The sequence below is a fragment of the Larus michahellis genome, chromosome 6, assembly GCF_964199755.1.
Source record: "Larus michahellis chromosome 6, bLarMic1.1, whole genome shotgun sequence".
Lineage (NCBI taxonomy): Eukaryota > Metazoa > Chordata > Aves > Charadriiformes > Laridae > Larus > Larus michahellis.
The window spans coordinates 63,437,833-63,454,802 of record NC_133901.1 but is presented as its reverse complement, the minus strand read 5'-3'; the positions used below and the strand labels follow the sequence as shown (position 1 = coordinate 63,454,802).

Genomic DNA, 16,970 nt, shown 5'->3' with positions numbered 1-16,970 from the left:
TCATCCTCTTGGCTTTTATGGGTGTTCTCAATGTCTTAAGAGGGTTACTCTGGTGGGATGAGACAGTAGGTCACCTCTGGAGGCTACACACATGTTCATCTTCAGAGAAAAGAAATCTTGAGAGTCAAACAGCCCAACTCCCTTGATTTTGCTCCTACCAAACAGAGTATACCCACGTGAATGTACATCTAATGCGCCCTGCTGACTGTATCAGGGAGCATCTGGGGTTGGCGATTGCTGGCACCACAAACCACCCCAGTGTCCCAGTACCTCGGCTCCATGCAAACGTTCAGGTTTAGCCATGATCACTCTGAAGGCAATCAGTGTGCAAGATCATTACCAACCAGCTTCGTGCAACTATACCTTGAAAAGTGACTCCATGAAAGTGGTATGAGGGTGAGGTAGGGAGGAAAGAGGAGTGTAGTGTTTATTTCCTTTTAACTTTCCATTTCATGTATGTTCTGTGCCATGTCTGAACATGTTCAGACATTTCTTCCCCTCCCCACTTACCCTTCTTCCAAATGCTTGCCCTACAAATTGTATCTGGGATCTGAAAATTAAGCTGAAGTCTTTTCTTCTCTTTCTTATGCACACACAGTAATAAAGAGACTTTGCAATCCAAATTCTGCACTTGTGTACACCTGCGTTAACCCCATTGTCCTCAAATTATTCCCTTAACAATGGCTGTGGGTTTGTACAGGTGTTGAACAAGCCCCGTAACTGGAATTTAACAAACAATTCCAATAGCAGGGGAAAAAAAATAATTAAAAAAAAGAGCAAGAATTCAGATCAATCCTTGTGGCATTAGCTAATGTGTTCAAGGAGCAGGAAAAACAAAAACAAATTTTAAAGGCATTAGGGCGTGTGCAGATACTGACAGGCAATTCACGAGATCTCCAAAAACTGCTGGTTTTCTACTTCGATCCAAAAACCAGAGCAATAGCGGGGAGCGTGAATGAAAAACTTTTGCTTGTCATTTGCACCATCTTTCCAGTATGCTCTTTTAGCCTCCTTCCCGCTTCACCGAGTATTTTGTTGCCAAAATAAACTTTGTAATCTCCTCCTTGGGATCACAAATTTAGGCCATAATCCTGGCAAGTCCAAATGCACGGTCCCAGCTGGGCTGAGGACAATTCTTCAGAGGGTTGACATGGAGGCAAGGCCGGCACAAGTGCAGGATCAGGGCCATATCTGCACCACCAGCTCCCAGGAAAGGAAGCACCTCCAAACCACCTACCATGGCATGAAGAAACAACCCCAACAGGAGGCAGAAGAGCAAGATGCACCCAGGAAGAAAAGCAGGCTTGTGGAAATGTCATGCAACACAAAGAGGACATTGGCTGCTCCGCGTCACCACCTCAACCAAACTCAAGAGCTGCTTTTCTAGGCTGAGCTAGATTTTATGTAGCTGTAAAATCAAATAAAAGCTTTCTGCTCCTGTCATGAGCTCCTGCTTGCAACCAGAACTTAAAACCAGCTTCCTTGAGCCCTTTCTCTCCCCTTTATCCCACAGCCAGGACAGTGACTGTAGACGTAGTTAGACTTTGCTGCAATGGATAACTTGGTCGTAACAGTCTAACAGGAAAGGTTATCCAGCTGGCAAATGAAAGGGATCAGTTGACTTTATAGGGCCAGCAATTACTCCTTAGTGATGGAGAATTACTACAGAACACTCATTACTGAAGAGATGCCAGTTACTGACAAATTACCAAACTGAGAAATTAATTACCAGCTGAGAAAATAATGCACAAGGGATAGGACTGAGAGAGCCGCGTTCCAGAGAGGTCCATAAATTGCGACAAGTACATTCTAATCAACAATTAGTCCTGGTACAATTAGTACCACACTGGGTACTCTTTCAGGATGGCACACATCACAACTGGTCTGCAAACCATCAATGGTTGAGAAGAAATAGCATCATCTAAAAATGGAGACATTGTTCAACCTGACCATGACATTGTCCAACACACAGACCCGACTCTATGCTCCTACACCACAAATGCAGTTCAGCATTACTGCCAGGAAAATCATCATCTCCCAACTCCTCCCTGCGCCTACGAGATGACTTCTACGTGTTCGGAAAACCCTCCTGTACTCACGCACCACGCTCACACACAAGGCAAGGTAACAAGGGGAATGCGTGCTCCGAGAAAGCATGTGCAGAAGTGCACGCTGCTGAATGGCAATGGGCATTTCCGCCATGCGAACTCCCAGACAAGCAATTTTTCCACAGCTTTTTCATGCTAGGGACATGAAAAAATATAAATCTGCTTTTTGGTAAAAATATAAAAAGATCTAGCCAAATTCTTTCATCACCATCACCTAGTGGAATATAATTGAAGGGGGTGGAGGTGGAGAAAAAAAGATCTGTTTACAAAAACTGCACGTGACCTCTGAGCTACAACTTTCAGAGCCATGAGTATTTATTAGCTTTAACAATGTTTCTGTAATCAGCAGCAAGACCTTCCTTCCTTTTTCCTCTGGTCCCTATCTTAGGAATCCGGTGCAGATGCTGGCTGATCCCAGGTCTCCAGGAGAGAAGAAGGAAGTATGAATTAGACATCGATCACCCACAGGGTCCCAACACAACGCCTAACCAGACATGGCACAGGCCTTGAAGCCAATGTGACACAGAGAAATACAACACAGAGCGAAGATGTCAGCCTAAAGGGCTCCTCTCTCGCTCTCTGCATCCAGATGTAGTGGTGAACGAAGGAGAAAAACGTAACACTGACTAAATGACTCAGTAAAATACCCAAGGTCGCTACCTCCAAGCCTTTGCAAAGCAGGGATCCTACGTTATTTCAGGGAGAAAAAAATAAAAGGCAATCACAAAGCCTAAACAGCTCAGTAAATGGACATCGAAATTACTAACTTTGCACTCAGGATGATTACTGAAAAGAAAAAAATCAAGGCGCTTAATATTTTATTTTCTTTAGAAGTAAAGGCGTGCAGGAAATTTAGCAGTCACATTTTCTCCCTTGGGCGAGAACACCCACGCTGCTCGCTCACTCATTCACTCCCGTTTTTCCTCTGTGTAGCATCTGACCAAAAGGAGCCCAGACCGAGGCCTCCAGACACACAGCAGCAACTCTGATTTTTACAGTTTTATTTGGCTTGTTCACAAGACCCAGTCTCACGTAATCCATGGGCCTGATCCTTCTAATAAGAGCAATGGCAAAACTCCAGCTGATTCAGTAGTTCTGGACAGACCTTGCAGTGGCAAGAGGATAAATTTTAAGGGTCCAAGCCTCATTCATTCACTCTTCTTGCGTCCACAAGTAATCCTATTAAAAATAATGGGACTGCTCCTGAGAAGTCAAAGATGCGGGATCAAATAAGAGGAGAAACTGACTGAGAAATATTTGGGGTTCCCCCTCCAGCATAAGCACATTCCCCAAAGCATCCTCTTATTTCTGTATACCAAATTAGAGCACAAATAAAAATATTAAAAAAAAGGAAAAAAAAAAAAGAAAGCAAAATGCCTGGAAATGTCATTCAAAGCAGGAAGAAGAAACCTAAGTCCTTCTTTTAAAACAAGGGCAATCGAATGATGAGTAGCTGAAAATGCGGCCACACACACACACTCCTTCATATACACATACATACACAGAGGCAGTTCATCAGAAGTGAATCGGAGAGAGAAAGATGAATTTGAACCCTTTATCCCCTGTCCTTTATAAAGGCTGCCACTCAGTAAACGGAGATTGCTCTAATTACTGTGACAATTCTGCACCCCGTTCAAACAACTTTTGTGTTCTGGACAGGTTTCTCCGCGAGTTTGAAATTCTTGGCCTGAGAACCACTCTTGTCTAAAAGAGGTTTCTCGTTGCAAGCGCAGAATGCAACACTAACAAGTTGTCCCTCTTTTCAGCTCCTTTCATTCTCCTCTTTTCCAATTGCCTGGTTCAGGGCTTAATGGAAACTTGTCAAGGCTTTTCTTCCCACAAACCCTGTAGAGCCCCAAGGCAATCTGTGCGCGGAGTAACCACAGGAATCTCATATTGTCAATTAAAATTGAATAGACACCTGATAACCCAGTATACGTTCACGAATATACATCGCATGCATACACACAGATGTGCCCGCGTAACCAGTCCGATACCAGCGCTCGGGCACACCAGCAGTCCGGTGACACACCAGTTCCCATTTACCAGCACTCAGCTATGCCCAGGTTCTAGTTTTCACTTTTTCATTTCATATTTATGAAATCCAATTTCATATTTATGAAATTAAAAACAAAGTACTTTCAAGCACTGTAGTTGAGCAACAGATTTCAGTGGAAAATAAACTAACTACGTATACCAGGCATTTGGCCTTTAATAACCCTGGGGATTGTAAAGATATTTAGCTGCTATCCAGATAAAATAAGCTCTGTGGATATTCTTTACACAGCAGTTTTGTGACCTGTACAGTAGCTATGTTTGTGACTAGCTCCTGTAAAGTACCTGTTTTTTTTTTCTTTTGTTTTTTTTTTCTTTCATTTTTTAATTGACACAGGCATGTTTTATGCTACATTTTATGGTGCAGTTTAAGAATTAAGAAAAAAGCCCATAGGGGAATGTAACAGGAATCAGAAGTAAACTGAGACATTTGGTTAATAATTTAAAAAAAAATTTCAAAAACTTGACTTCCAGACAGACAACTATAATCTGTAACTCCTTTCAATGGGAGAAAACCTTCTTGCCAATGTCCCAGAGAAAACAAAGGTAGAAACGCTGATTGCCATCTTATTCTTCTGATGCGTTCATTCAAGGTCGTACCTTCCCGTGGATTCTTTAATATTGGCAAACACTTATAATAGCGTAATTTCAATAGCAGTCTGTTCAGCCTGGGTGTAGATCAATGCAGCATCTATATGCCGTCTTCCAGACGTTGCCTATGTCAGAGTAGTGGCCCTGGTTTTATAAATCTCCTAAATCTAATTAAACCAATGCAAACCTCTTACTGCGTATGCTCCCAAACCAGTTCACTGGTTTAACCAAGTTAAAATTATTCAGGCGAGGGTTTAAAGCAGTTCCAAGAGAACCTTTATTAAATATTTGCATCAGTTAAAAACAGAAATCAATGTAGTGGCTTGTCTCTAGAATAGAAAAGCCCATAGCCTCAGACTTTTCCAGATCATTATTTAAGGAGTCACTGACTCCACTGGCAGTTTGGATGTGCTCAGAGAGGTACGCCCCCACCTTTTCTTGCTCTATTTTTCCCTTTCTTAAAATAGGATGATTTGTTTCTATTCTACCAATATCTAAGAATATTCCCCACAAGGTCCCTTTGCAGTATTTTCAGCTTGGCATTTTCTAACTGTTACTTCCCACACCCTCCTTTTGGATTTTTTGGGTGTCTCGGCTGCATCACCGTCACTACTGAATTAAAAAGCAGAGACTGATTTTGTTGTATACAGCCCCTTTCACACCGACAGATACTCTGGGGAGCCCTACGAAGCTGTGAGGTAGATACTGGTCGAGCACAATTACATATTCGTACTTGGTAGCCATTAGGTGCGCAATCGTATTTCCCACAGAGCCTAGGGCACTAAAACCTGTTCTGCCGAGAGGGGAAAACAGTTAGGCAGGACTAACTGTATCACTAGGACTAACCAAATGGTTATGGGACCTTTAACACCACAGAGAGTCTCTCCGGAATTCAGCCTCGCTTCCTGGACAAATACCCCAGGGAGTTTGGTACCCGAAACATCTGACCCCAAGAAGACGCTGCCCTCCCATCTTCTCCCTCCTCGTGCAAGCAGCAAAAGCATTTCAAACAATGCAAATCCATTCTCTGCTCACCAGAGCACGCTTGTCTCCTGTAATGTCTATCACTTTGCTGTCATCATTTCTTCTTTGCTGAAACCAGCAGCACATGAGTCAGAGAACAATCATTAACTTTTACAACTTCCACACAAATCCACCTACTCATATTAGAAAAGCAGTATTGACAAGCAACACAGCCTCGGACCAAATCCTGATCCTGCCAGGATGCTCCACGCTTCTGTGGGAAAGTCAGATATTGCAGAGGCAGGAGTTCATTTAAGAAAGTACCATTGAAAACATAACTTTTTTTTTTCCAAGAGCAAAAGACAGCACAGAAACAGCAATATATCAATATGACATTTAGTTGAGTTTGGCTTTTTCAATACCTTTATCCACTTTTGAAGAAGTTGGCCATTGGTTCAAGACACACGGGGCCTGATCCAAAGCCCTTCGTTATTAATAGAAGCCTTTTTTCCACTGACTTCAATGGATCTTGGACCAAGCCCAAGGAAGACAAGATTTCACAGCAGTAAGAGTGACACACATTCTCCGCATTCAAAAAAAAAAAAAAACAATACGCGGCATTTACAATGTCAATCTGTATAGTGTAGTTTTGTTTGTGTTTTGCTTTTTTAAAATAGGGTCTAGGCTGTCGGATTAATGCACCCAAAAAGTGTCTCTGAAGTTGGAAGGAATTACGGGCAGATACAAAAAGCCATGGTGAGATATATAATATTCCCGGTATTTCCCCCCACTAGAACATAAAGGCATCCTCTACCGCAACATTTCTTATAAGTTGCTGCAGCCACGCTTTAAAGTGTCCCATCATTATAAACTCCTCTAGTAACAGCTACAACATTAGCCATGATGAATTAATTTGTATTAATATGGCTATCACACGCATTTCCATATGAAACCCATTGTTCTGGAGCATTAATAAAAACCTCACCAAGTGAAGCAACGCGGTACCCCTATATTTAGCTTAAAGAAATTTAAAATAAATACATTGAAACAAAATTGCTAATATCTTTAGTACATCATAATTGGCACAGCAAGCAGAAACCCAGTTATCTTCTCAGTACGTATTTATAGCATCACCCTTCCCCATTCATTCCACATTTTCTTAGAGAATCCGCTGTACCCTACATCTGCAATTCATTGACTTTACAATTTACCACATGTTGAGATGGAGAGGTCTCAGCTCCATTTGAATCACTGCACAAATATGCAAGTGATTTATCGTTTTAAAACTGAAGACTGCAGAAGAACGACTCCACTTTTCCTGAACATTACTCCTTCTGGCAGACCATGAACAATTACAGCGCGTACTAATTAAGCTCTGTAAATGTGCTGTGCCCTGCTAATGCCTACCAGGCCTCAAATTTAGTTGCATGAAGCCAAACTTCAGCCAGCGACTTAACTCATTCAGCACTGCCCGCTTGCCTGAGCGTGACCCCACGAAGAATAAGGGTCGAGGGTTTAGCCGACCTAAAACAAAGGCGTGAGACTGAACAGATTTTGCCGGAAAGAATCAGGAGGGGGGGGAAAAGATGCCAGAGGGAGCAGGGGTGAGAGGCGTCCTGGGAACACGGAGGAACATCCTTGTTGATAACCTGTTAAAAAGGTACAATACCACACCAGCTTTGCAGCACGGCGCTGGGGGATTCGGATCTGTCCCCGGGGGCTAATAAGTCACAGCGCTCCATTGATTAGGGAAATGCATAAAACCTTCAACAAAACTGTACAGCTATTTCTGGAAGGGCCAAATTGACAGCCCCCTCACTTTTTTTTTCCCCCCCCCTTTTTTTTTTCTTTTTAAAGTCAGGTTTTACATGGCTCGTAGAAGAAAAACATATGGGCGAGGGAGAGCAGCTTTCCACCACACACATAACCCTGCCTTTTTCTTAAATTAGTCTCCAAGCACAACAGTAACCTACGGGGAACCCAAAATCAACTCCTGGAGAAATTAAAGCTAAAAGCAATACCTAGGCATATCTGAGTAATCGCATTCTCTTGTTAAAACACACACACACACACACCCAGCACAAACAAGACAGCAGCACTTCAAATCCAACTGCCCACTCTCGGAAAGCGTGTTTAATGGGGAGCGGGCTGGGAATAAGGAGCTTTTGCTGAGTGAGGCAGCGCTGCTCCCTGGGCCCCAGACTTTCCTGACACTTAAGAGTCAATCCCCAGATCCCAAGCTTCCTCTCCAACCATCCGTTCAAATACTGGCGTTTCCCCCACACACACGCACACCTCCAAGTTTCTGCGATTTCTCCTCCTGCTCCAGCATCCCTCCTTTGTCCTCCAATTACTCTCCAGCAGCCCCCGCTCCCGCCGTGTCGTTCCCCCCCACCCCAGCACCTCCCCTCGCCCCTCCACGCTGACCCGCGCATCCATCCTGGATTGTCCCTTCCAGCAGGACACAGGGCTTCTCCCCTAACCTCTAAAAAAACCTCTAAAACCACCTCTAACCTCACCACCCTCATTCATTCAGGATGTTTTCCCTCAACGTGGGGGTTTTGCTGCTTTTTAAGAGGCCTTACAATCTAACAGACGCACTTCCAAGCATCCACCTTTTGCGTAAAACCTGATTATTTATTTTTATTTTTTCCCCTTCCCCTGGCTCAGCGGTACGTGAGAAAATGAAAGAACGTTCCCAGGTGTCATCTCTCTTTAAATGCTTTGCTTGTGTCGGCATCTAGGAAATACGGCACAATACTGTAGCCGAGACCTCTGCAAAGGACACGAGCTGCGCTAAACTTCTTCCCTCCTTCAGCCTGGCTGCGTCACCCGCAGCCCAGCAAGCGTTAATTATAAACTTCGGAGCCTACGTTAAAAAAAAAAAAAAAAAAAAAAAAAGGGGGCAAAAAAAAAAAAAGGCAGCACAAACATAAACCAGCAGTTGGGAGGAGGAGCAGAAATATTCTTCGCTTTTGGGTGGGGAGGGAGAGGATTTCCATATCTCCCCCCCGACCCACCCCCAGTACCACACTCCATCTCTCATTGCTTATAATTAGTGAAAGAAATTTGACCCACTGCCAGTGTCTGTGGACCTTGGATATTATAAGGCCAGCGTGGCGTCAAATATCTTAACATTCATAAGTGTTATAGGCTGTAAATAAACCCCGTGGATTTATGACCCTGCGGTGCTTGCCAGCAAACGACTGTGGCACATTTCTTTCAGCAGACCTGTCGAGGTGCAAGTTTGCCTTTGGTTGTAAAATTAACCATTTCCTTCACAAATGTGCCCAATTAGAAGTCAAAAGTTTTAAGGCTTACTTACATATTTGCCAGGCCGCGGCCCTGAGGAGACGCCCGGGGAACTGAGCTTTAAATTCCACCCCCCAAACTTCACAAACACCCCCCCCCCCCCAAAAACAAAACTTCTCACAAGAGCCCCAGTGTGGGAGCAGAACATCTGATTTCACCAAAAAAAAAAAAAAAAATAAGTAAAGGGGAAAAAAAACGCCACGAAATCGACAACCCAACCACTTTTGTATTTCTATGCGCCTATGGCCAGCCCTCATTTTTGGCTGCTCTGAGGCTGGGGGGAGCAGGCGTCTCCCCCCGGGCTGGGCCTGGAGAAGGATCTCCTCCCTTCCCCCAGGATAATGTCATCTGCTTCCTGTGTAGGAGAGCATTTGCTAAATCCAGGTTGTCTCATGCTTAACTGCCAATAATCCAACTTCCACATAACTCCCAGACAGCTGGGAAAAGGTCCTCAGAGTTTTTAGTCATGGTACAGAAACACACGTCCACACAAAAAATCTGCAGCTGTCCTTTCTCTCTACACCACATTTTTTATCTGATTTTGGGGCCCAGTCATGAAAAGTCTGACAAATTTAAAACATTTTTACCTACATTCTGCTTTACAAGCTCCAATGAAAGCTGCAACATACTCCTTCCCCCCTACCACCCCCCTCCATCTTCAGCTGACAAATCAGCACATATTTGCTTGAACAAAAAACGAAGAGGAAGGAGGGGAAGGGGGAAAAAAAAAAAATCCCACCCCACTCAACATCATCAGTCCATGTATGAACGCATTCAAAAAACCTGGAAAGGCATCTACTGTATTTTTATTTTTTTTCAGTACAGATCAGCCACTGGTGCACCTATTAAAATTGTTCGATTTCCAAAGCAAATATTATTTTTAATGAAGTGCAGTCCTGCAATTATCCTGTACACTCAAGTAACAGTACTGCATTATATTGTTTTGCAAGGTCCCAGAAACATGAAACTTTTCTCTAACTAATTTTCATAGCCCCCTAAAGAGAAGCTGATTGACTAAGCAATGCAGCATTTGCTCCAGAATGAAATCTTATCGGGGGGGGGAGAGAAAAAAAAAAGGAAGGAGAATTAAAAATAAATCAGCTTCTTTACCGAAAATAAGTTAACAAACACAGTCTGTTTGCCATTGTATACCAGCTATGCTAATGCTATAGCAGAGTGATTCAGCAATCTACCTAATTAAGCATGAGGAAAGTTTCTTTATGGAGGTTCCATTTGATTTACACCACAGGATCATCTCATTTAATAGGTTGTTTTTACACAAGTCCAGAAACTTTATTAAAAGTACGTCCATTCAAATTTTTGTAAGATAAAAAAAAAATTAAAAAAAAAGAAAGGGAATAATTCACTCTCCGTTGAATGGCTATGTATCATAAAGTACCAAAGTGCTGACATATTAAGTTGTATCTACATTATTAAACTAGTTGGTGGACATTAATACTATAATCCATACTGCAGACATTAAACCTCAACCATAAAGATTAGTAAAGAATGAATATTGTCACATCGAGACTGAAACCTTAACACACCAGCCATAAATATTTCTGAAGGAGATGAAAAACAATTAGCATAAATACCAAAGAAGGGCAAGAACACCTGTTCTTTTTCAGTGCGATAAGCATTTTATTGTTCTCTATTTAAAATGTAATGACCTGTGTAATTACAGTAATATTACATTGTATTGCAAGGGCTTGGAATGTCACACTTTGAAAAGTGTTGTCAAAACAATTGGAGGGAGGGGAAAAAAAAAAAGGACCACCATTAACCCTTCACACCCCAGGGTCTACAGCTTTTGTATTAGGAAGGATTATGTTGTTTGATTCCGTAGATAAAGGAAAACAACCATTTTTTCAAGTCAATTAAAGCAAAAAGTTGTTTCCTGAACGTAAAATCTAGGCGAGGGGGCTGCTCTCCACCACAGCTATTCCCAACTCCCAAACTTCAGGGCCAAACGCAAGCTTATTCCCGCAGTCTCACTCAGCAAGCAACAATTTTGGGAAAAGGAAGATGCAACAGCACTAGGTAAAATTAAGACTATCTGCCAGCAGGCTTTCCTCAAATCACACCGCATCCATTTGCCCACCGAAAGCATGAACCAAGCTTGAAATTTAGGGGAAAAATTAAATACACCATTTCTTCATTTTCCAACACTGAAAGGAAAACATTCTCCTTAATTATCCCCAAGAGGCAGCTACCCCAGCCTCTCTGCAAGCGGAGGTATGGAACTGGCACTCTCAGCTCCATCACTTCATTACTATTTGACTAGACCTCTACTTAAAATACACATCTATTCTTAAAAGCAATCCGCAGTATTCTATCAAAAGCAAGATTAACATGAAAAAAAAAATCTTTTGACTTTTAAAAATAAAATCACTCCTATCCAAAGCTTTATGAAGAGTTTGCAGTATTTTAAGCATTATTCTTGAGATAATATTTTATTCATCACAAGCAGATTTTATGTTACTTCATAATCCTTCACATTCCTGAAGCAGCAAAGCAGAAACTGCTGCCCAGGAGTTTGCTCTTCAACAGACAATTACAGGTACATTTACAAAACACAATAATCCCGCTACACCCCCAAATAAAACAAAAAGGAAAAAAAAAAAAAAAACAGAAAAAACCCAAACAAACAAAAAAACCACACCCACGGATTTAAGATTCTACAACAGCAAAAGCAAAGGAAAAGCAATTTTGCTACATATCTGCATCACCTCTTTACCGTGCATGCTCTAAACTCAACAAATACGGCTTCAGAAAAAGCTACATAAATAAAAATAAAATAAAATTCGTAATTATGCAGAATCATCTATACCTTTTCAACCTGTATTTAAATAATAAAATAAAAAAAAAAAACAGGAAAGAGAAAGATCTAGTTCGTCTGGAACTGAAAGCTGGTACAGCAGAGAACTAGAATCCACCTAAAAACAGCGTGTGACAGGCAACAGCTATCCCGCTGAATCTGTATAATATTCTGCTCTCAGGCCTAAATAAACAACTTTAATTTTTTCCTGGCTATAATTAAGTGGCAGGCAAACAAACAAGCACACGGCATGTGAAAGAATAAGGTTAAGGAGATAGGAGAAGGATGCTGGAGCCTGGATGTGGAAATAAGAAAATTGCCTATTGAGTGTGGAAATATCCTTTCAGAATCCATCTGATAAGACAAGCAGGCCACCTGCTATACCAACAATAAACCAACCTGTAATCTTTTGTACAGTACCTTTAATTCACACAAACCCAACATTCCTATGGAGGCCTTTTTTAACTGGGGAAGTGGGGGGCGGGGGGGGGGCAGGAAGAATACTTCCAGGAAAGCTAACTGCTGAAGGATCCTATCTGCACACGCTAAGGGAAAAAGGATCTGTAATAAAGGTAATGAGGCAAAAAAATAAAGAACTGCAGCTGCTGTAAGAAAAACTGCTTAAAGAAAAAAGCAGCGGAGGTGTGCTTCCTATGAGCCTGCACTTTGGAACAGTGGAATGCATTTATGGTAAAAAGGGGGGGGGGGGGGAAGAAAAAAGAAAAAGGGAATACAAAGCTTCACAATTTGTAACAAAGTGATTTGTAACAAAGATTGTTTTGCCATCTGGATCCTCGCGCTTATAGAATTTAGAATTTATCACCATCATCCATATACATGTGGGTGACCGTATTCAAAAGGAAAAAAAAAAAAAATATAATGCCTTCAGCCCCTGAATTCCCCTCCCCGTCATTACCATTGCAAACCGCAGTCACCCCTACGCTACTGTCCCAGAAATCACCTCCTTGCAGGAAGAGCCTTACGAGCTCCCAAAATAAAACCCTACCCCAGCCCCGAACACAGCCAAAGTCCGAAAACCTTCCTTGCTACCTCCCTGCCACTCTGCATTTACTAATCTGTGTCTGCTGACGTTTTACTAAGTGAAAACAAGCCTGACCCGCTGTTTAATATTTTAATGCTTTAAAACACTTGTAGATCTGATACACTGAAGTTGTCCAAGCCCCCACTCATTAGTACGGCTTCAACATCTACCAAACACTAGATCTATTATTGCAAATCGCTATCGCCTGTTACCACAAGGTAAGGGGGGGGGGGGGGGGGGGGGAAGCAAGGTGGACAAAACACACATGGTGACGGTGGGGAACGCTTCAGATTTAGAAACACCCAGAAGAAACAAAACAGCAATGCTAAACCCACCGGTAGGAACACGTAGTTATTTTGTAACCCCAGAGGATTTAGCCATTTTAGCAAAAAAAAAAAAAAAAAAAAAAATTGTTAAAACTCTTTAAAAAGGAAAGAAAACACTTGGGAAATCTGATGTCAGAGCAGAGCACACCGTGGGTGACGCTACGAACGGAAAAAAAAAAAGCAGCCGGGACTACGAACCCAGCAGCAGACCCCAAAGTTTGCTGCGAGCTGGGCTAAAACTTGCCCTCCCTCCAGGCAGGGGCGTGCAGAGCAGCGCACCCCTCGCCACCCAACCGGTGGGGGGGGGGGGGGGGGGGGGAGGCGGGCGAAAAAAAAAAAAAAAACCCAAAAAAACCAACACACCACAAAAAACCCAACAACAAAAAACCGGACGCTTTTAGCAAACTGTTTTTCTGCCAGCACACTTCCAGGAGGAATTTCTTCTCGACTTGTTTGATTATTTTTTGTTTGTTTGCTGTTGTTATTAGAGCTAAGCGAGGCGATTTCGCTTGCCGGACTCAGCTTTGCTCTCAACCCTCAGGTCTTTCCTCCACACGCACACACACACATCCCCCCATTCACCCCCCCATCCCCAAAACACCGCCAGGCACACACCAAGAGAGGAGCCCAGGTGAGGAGGGGGCCGGGGGTGCCCCGCTCCGGCCCCCGCACCGCCGCCGGGCCCGGCCCGCGCTGCCGGGGCCCCTGCGCTGAGACCGGACACAACTCGCGGCACCCAGGGCCGGGAGGGGCGCAACGATGCTCCCGCGGGCCGGGGGGGGCGGGCGAGGGCAGGAGAGGGTTAAGGGGGAGGAAAGGGGAGGGGGGAGCCGGCCCAGCCGCCGCGGAGGAGGCGACGGATCACCATGGAAAAGCAGGAGTTTAGAGGGAGCGGCCGGGAGAAAATAACCCCCTCCAGGAAGGGGAGAAGAAAAAAGATAAATAAAAGCAACTAATTGATTTTTAATTATTTTTTTTTTTTTAAAACTTCCAGTTTTGATAATAGACTAAGTGTTGTTTGGGGCTTGTTTGGTTTGTTGGTTTTGGTTTGGGTTTTTTTCTTTTCCCCTCCTCTCCCCAGCCCCCCCGCAGGGGAGGTTACGAGGGCTCCAAGAAAACTGCCCGCAAAACTGAAAGTAAAAAAAAAAAAAAAAAAAAAAAAAAAAAAAATAGAAAGTAATGGGGGGAGAGAGAAAAAAAAAAGAAAGAAAGAAAGAAAGCAACATGGCGAAGTGTAAACAAACCCCCTCCCGCCGCAGAGTTTGGAAAGTTTTCGTGGCGGCGGGGGGGGAGAGAGGGGGCGGCCGGGCCGGGGCGGCGGGGAGCGGGGGCAGCGGGGAGCGCGGCGGCGGCGGGAGCCGGGGCGGGGGGGGGAAGGGAAGGAGAGGGGAAAAAAAAAAACGGCACTTACCGTTCTCGCCGTCGGAGAGAGCGATCCATTGGGCAGATACGGGCTGCTGAGGTCGGGGATCATTATAAAGGGATAACCCGGGTATGGTGGGCCCTTAAACAACCCTCCATCTTGCCTCTTCGCAGCTAACATGGCGGGGGAGACACGAGCGGGGAAGGAAGGGGGCAACGGGGGGGGGGGGGAAGAGAAGGGAAAGGGGGGTTGGGGTGGGGGAGGAAAACTTTTTTTAGCAAGTGTCCCAAAAAGAGGAGCCGGGCGCCCGGCGGAGGGGCGGCGGGCGGTGCGGGGCGGGCGGGCGGCCAGGCCCGCCGTACTCACCTTCCTCTAAACTTTCCCGGGATTTATCTCTGAAAGTTTCGGACCGAGGCGGGGGCCGCCGTTCCGCCTGGGAGCCAGCCGGGGGTCGGCGTAGGGCGGTCGGGGGGGGGGGTTGGGGGGGCGGTGGGGTTTTTTTTGGGGGGGGGGGGGTGGGGGGAAGGTTAGAAGGGAGAAGGGGAGGAATAAAAAGGGCGAAGAAGAAGGGGGAAAGGTGCGGGGAGAAACAAAACAGAACAAAACAGAAGAGAAGGCATCGTTACAAGTTGGTGCCGCGGAGGAAAGTTGGGCGCCGGCGGGACCCGGCCCCGGCGCCCCCGGCCCCGGCCGCCTCCCCGGCCCCCGCCCGTCCACCGGCCCCGCGGGGGGCTTCCCCCGTACCTCCGAGTCTGAGGAGCTGTTTTGATTCGTTTCTGATTCATTGACGAGAGACGACTTGACATCAGCTAAATCCCTCTCGGCCGAGGAGTTCTCGGAGATCTTCTCCTCCTGCTCCCCTTCGTCTTTGAAAGAGATCAGTTCATCGTTGGCGCCCAGGTCGTCCCCTCCACCGCCGTTCAGCTGCGGCATTTTCCTCCTGGCTCACCCCACCAGCAGCAATTTTGCAAAAAGGGGAAGGGGGGAACACACCAAAAAAAAAAAAAAAAAAAAAAAAAAAGAGGGGAACGGGGGGGAAAAAGGGGAAAAAAAATAAGAGGGGGGGGGGGGAAAGTTTGCACCACAAAAAGAAGAGTCCAAGGTGAAAGTTTCTTTTTTTTTTTTTTTCTTGCCCCTTCGCTTTCCTCCTGGGGAGGGGAAAAGAGGGAGGAGGAGGGGAGGGAAATGTCTCTTCTTTGCTCCTTTGCACCAGTGACTTTAGGCTTCTTCCTTTCCTTCTTCGGGATTTTCTCTTTCTTCCAGGGAGCTGCTCGGCGTGCACTGCGCGCACACGCACCCGCGCACGCACCCGCGAAAAAATTATTAATAATAATAATATAAAAAAAAAATATATAGACCGGGGGGGAGGGGGGAAGAGGGGGGGGGCGTAGGGAGGGGAGGGGGGGGGGAAGAAAAAAAAAAAATAATAATGCAACAAACCAACCCAAGAAGTCAGCTGTAACGGGGGGGCAGCCGCCGCGGATATTGGGAGCCCGTGCCGCTCGGGTTTGAGTGAGTTGAAGTTGGACTGAGAGCTTTTCAGTTCAAAGGCGGCGCTGATTGACAGATAGAAAAAGGGGGATCGAAATCCGGAGGAACGGAGAAGTCTGGGATCCGGGATTATTGACAGGGAGCGAGAAACACACCAGGCACTTAATGAGATGCAGGAGGGGGCGGGGGCTCCCCGGTGACGTCTGCATAAATAAACAGGTCTGGGGCGCGGGAGGGGGAGGAGGAGGAGGGTGGGGGAAGTAGGAAACTAACAATGATCCTTTTTGGCATGGGAGCGGGAGGGCGAGGGGAGGGGAGCGGGCTGCGGGGGGGCGCCGCCGGGGGAGGGGGGCCGGGATACAAAACGGGGAGCGAAGGGGGCGGGTGGGGGGGGGGGTGGTAAAAAAAAAAAAATTAAAATTAAAAAAATAAATTTTGCACTGTAGCGCAGAGCTGCCAGGACGGGGGGAGTGAGGGGAAAAGCACCCAAAGCAGTGCCCCTGCCTCCGCGCTCTGCAAAGCGCTAACTTTTCCATCCTGAGCATTAATAAACATATCATCTCCGCGCAGCCCGGATTCTCCTGAAGGATGTGTGCCCTCATTATTTGGCTACATGTGACTACAGGGTGGTGGGGTGGGGTGGTTGTTTTTTTTTTTTTTTTTAATTTAAACCGTTAACATTTTTTCTGGCCTCTCGTTGGAGGTAAGAAACTCCAATCATAATAAACACTATAATATAGTAAAAGCCTTTTTTTTTTTTTTTTTTTTTTTAAGCAGCACTTGCTCCTTCCATTTATTCTGGTTATAACACGCAGGATGAAAATGTGCGAGATCACTCGCTGAAGATCAGATATTTCCAAATTATCTTATAGTAAGGCATAATTTTTTTTTTTTTGGTCCT

The 16,970-nt window shown here is 45.0% G+C and overlaps 1 protein-coding gene across 14 annotated transcripts in view; it reads right to left on the bottom strand.

Annotated features, from left to right (window-relative positions):
- TCF7L2 (transcription factor 7 like 2) overlaps window positions 1–16,183 on the bottom strand; it is a 182,880-nt gene extending 166,697 nt beyond the window's left edge. For all 14 annotated transcript variants that reach the window (XM_074592607.1, XM_074592612.1, XM_074592613.1 and 11 more), the window contains exons 1-3: window positions 15,323–16,183; window positions 14,945–15,011; window positions 14,627–14,751 (exon numbers count right to left, since the gene is read on the bottom strand). In XM_074592607.1, the coding sequence (XP_074448708.1) occupies window positions 14,627–14,751; window positions 14,945–15,011; window positions 15,323–15,511 (381 nt within the window). In that variant the 5' untranslated portion in view covers window positions 15,512–16,183. The remainder of the gene's footprint in view (window positions 1–14,626; window positions 14,752–14,944; window positions 15,012–15,322) is intronic.
- Window positions 16,184–16,970: the final 787 nt, after the last annotated feature.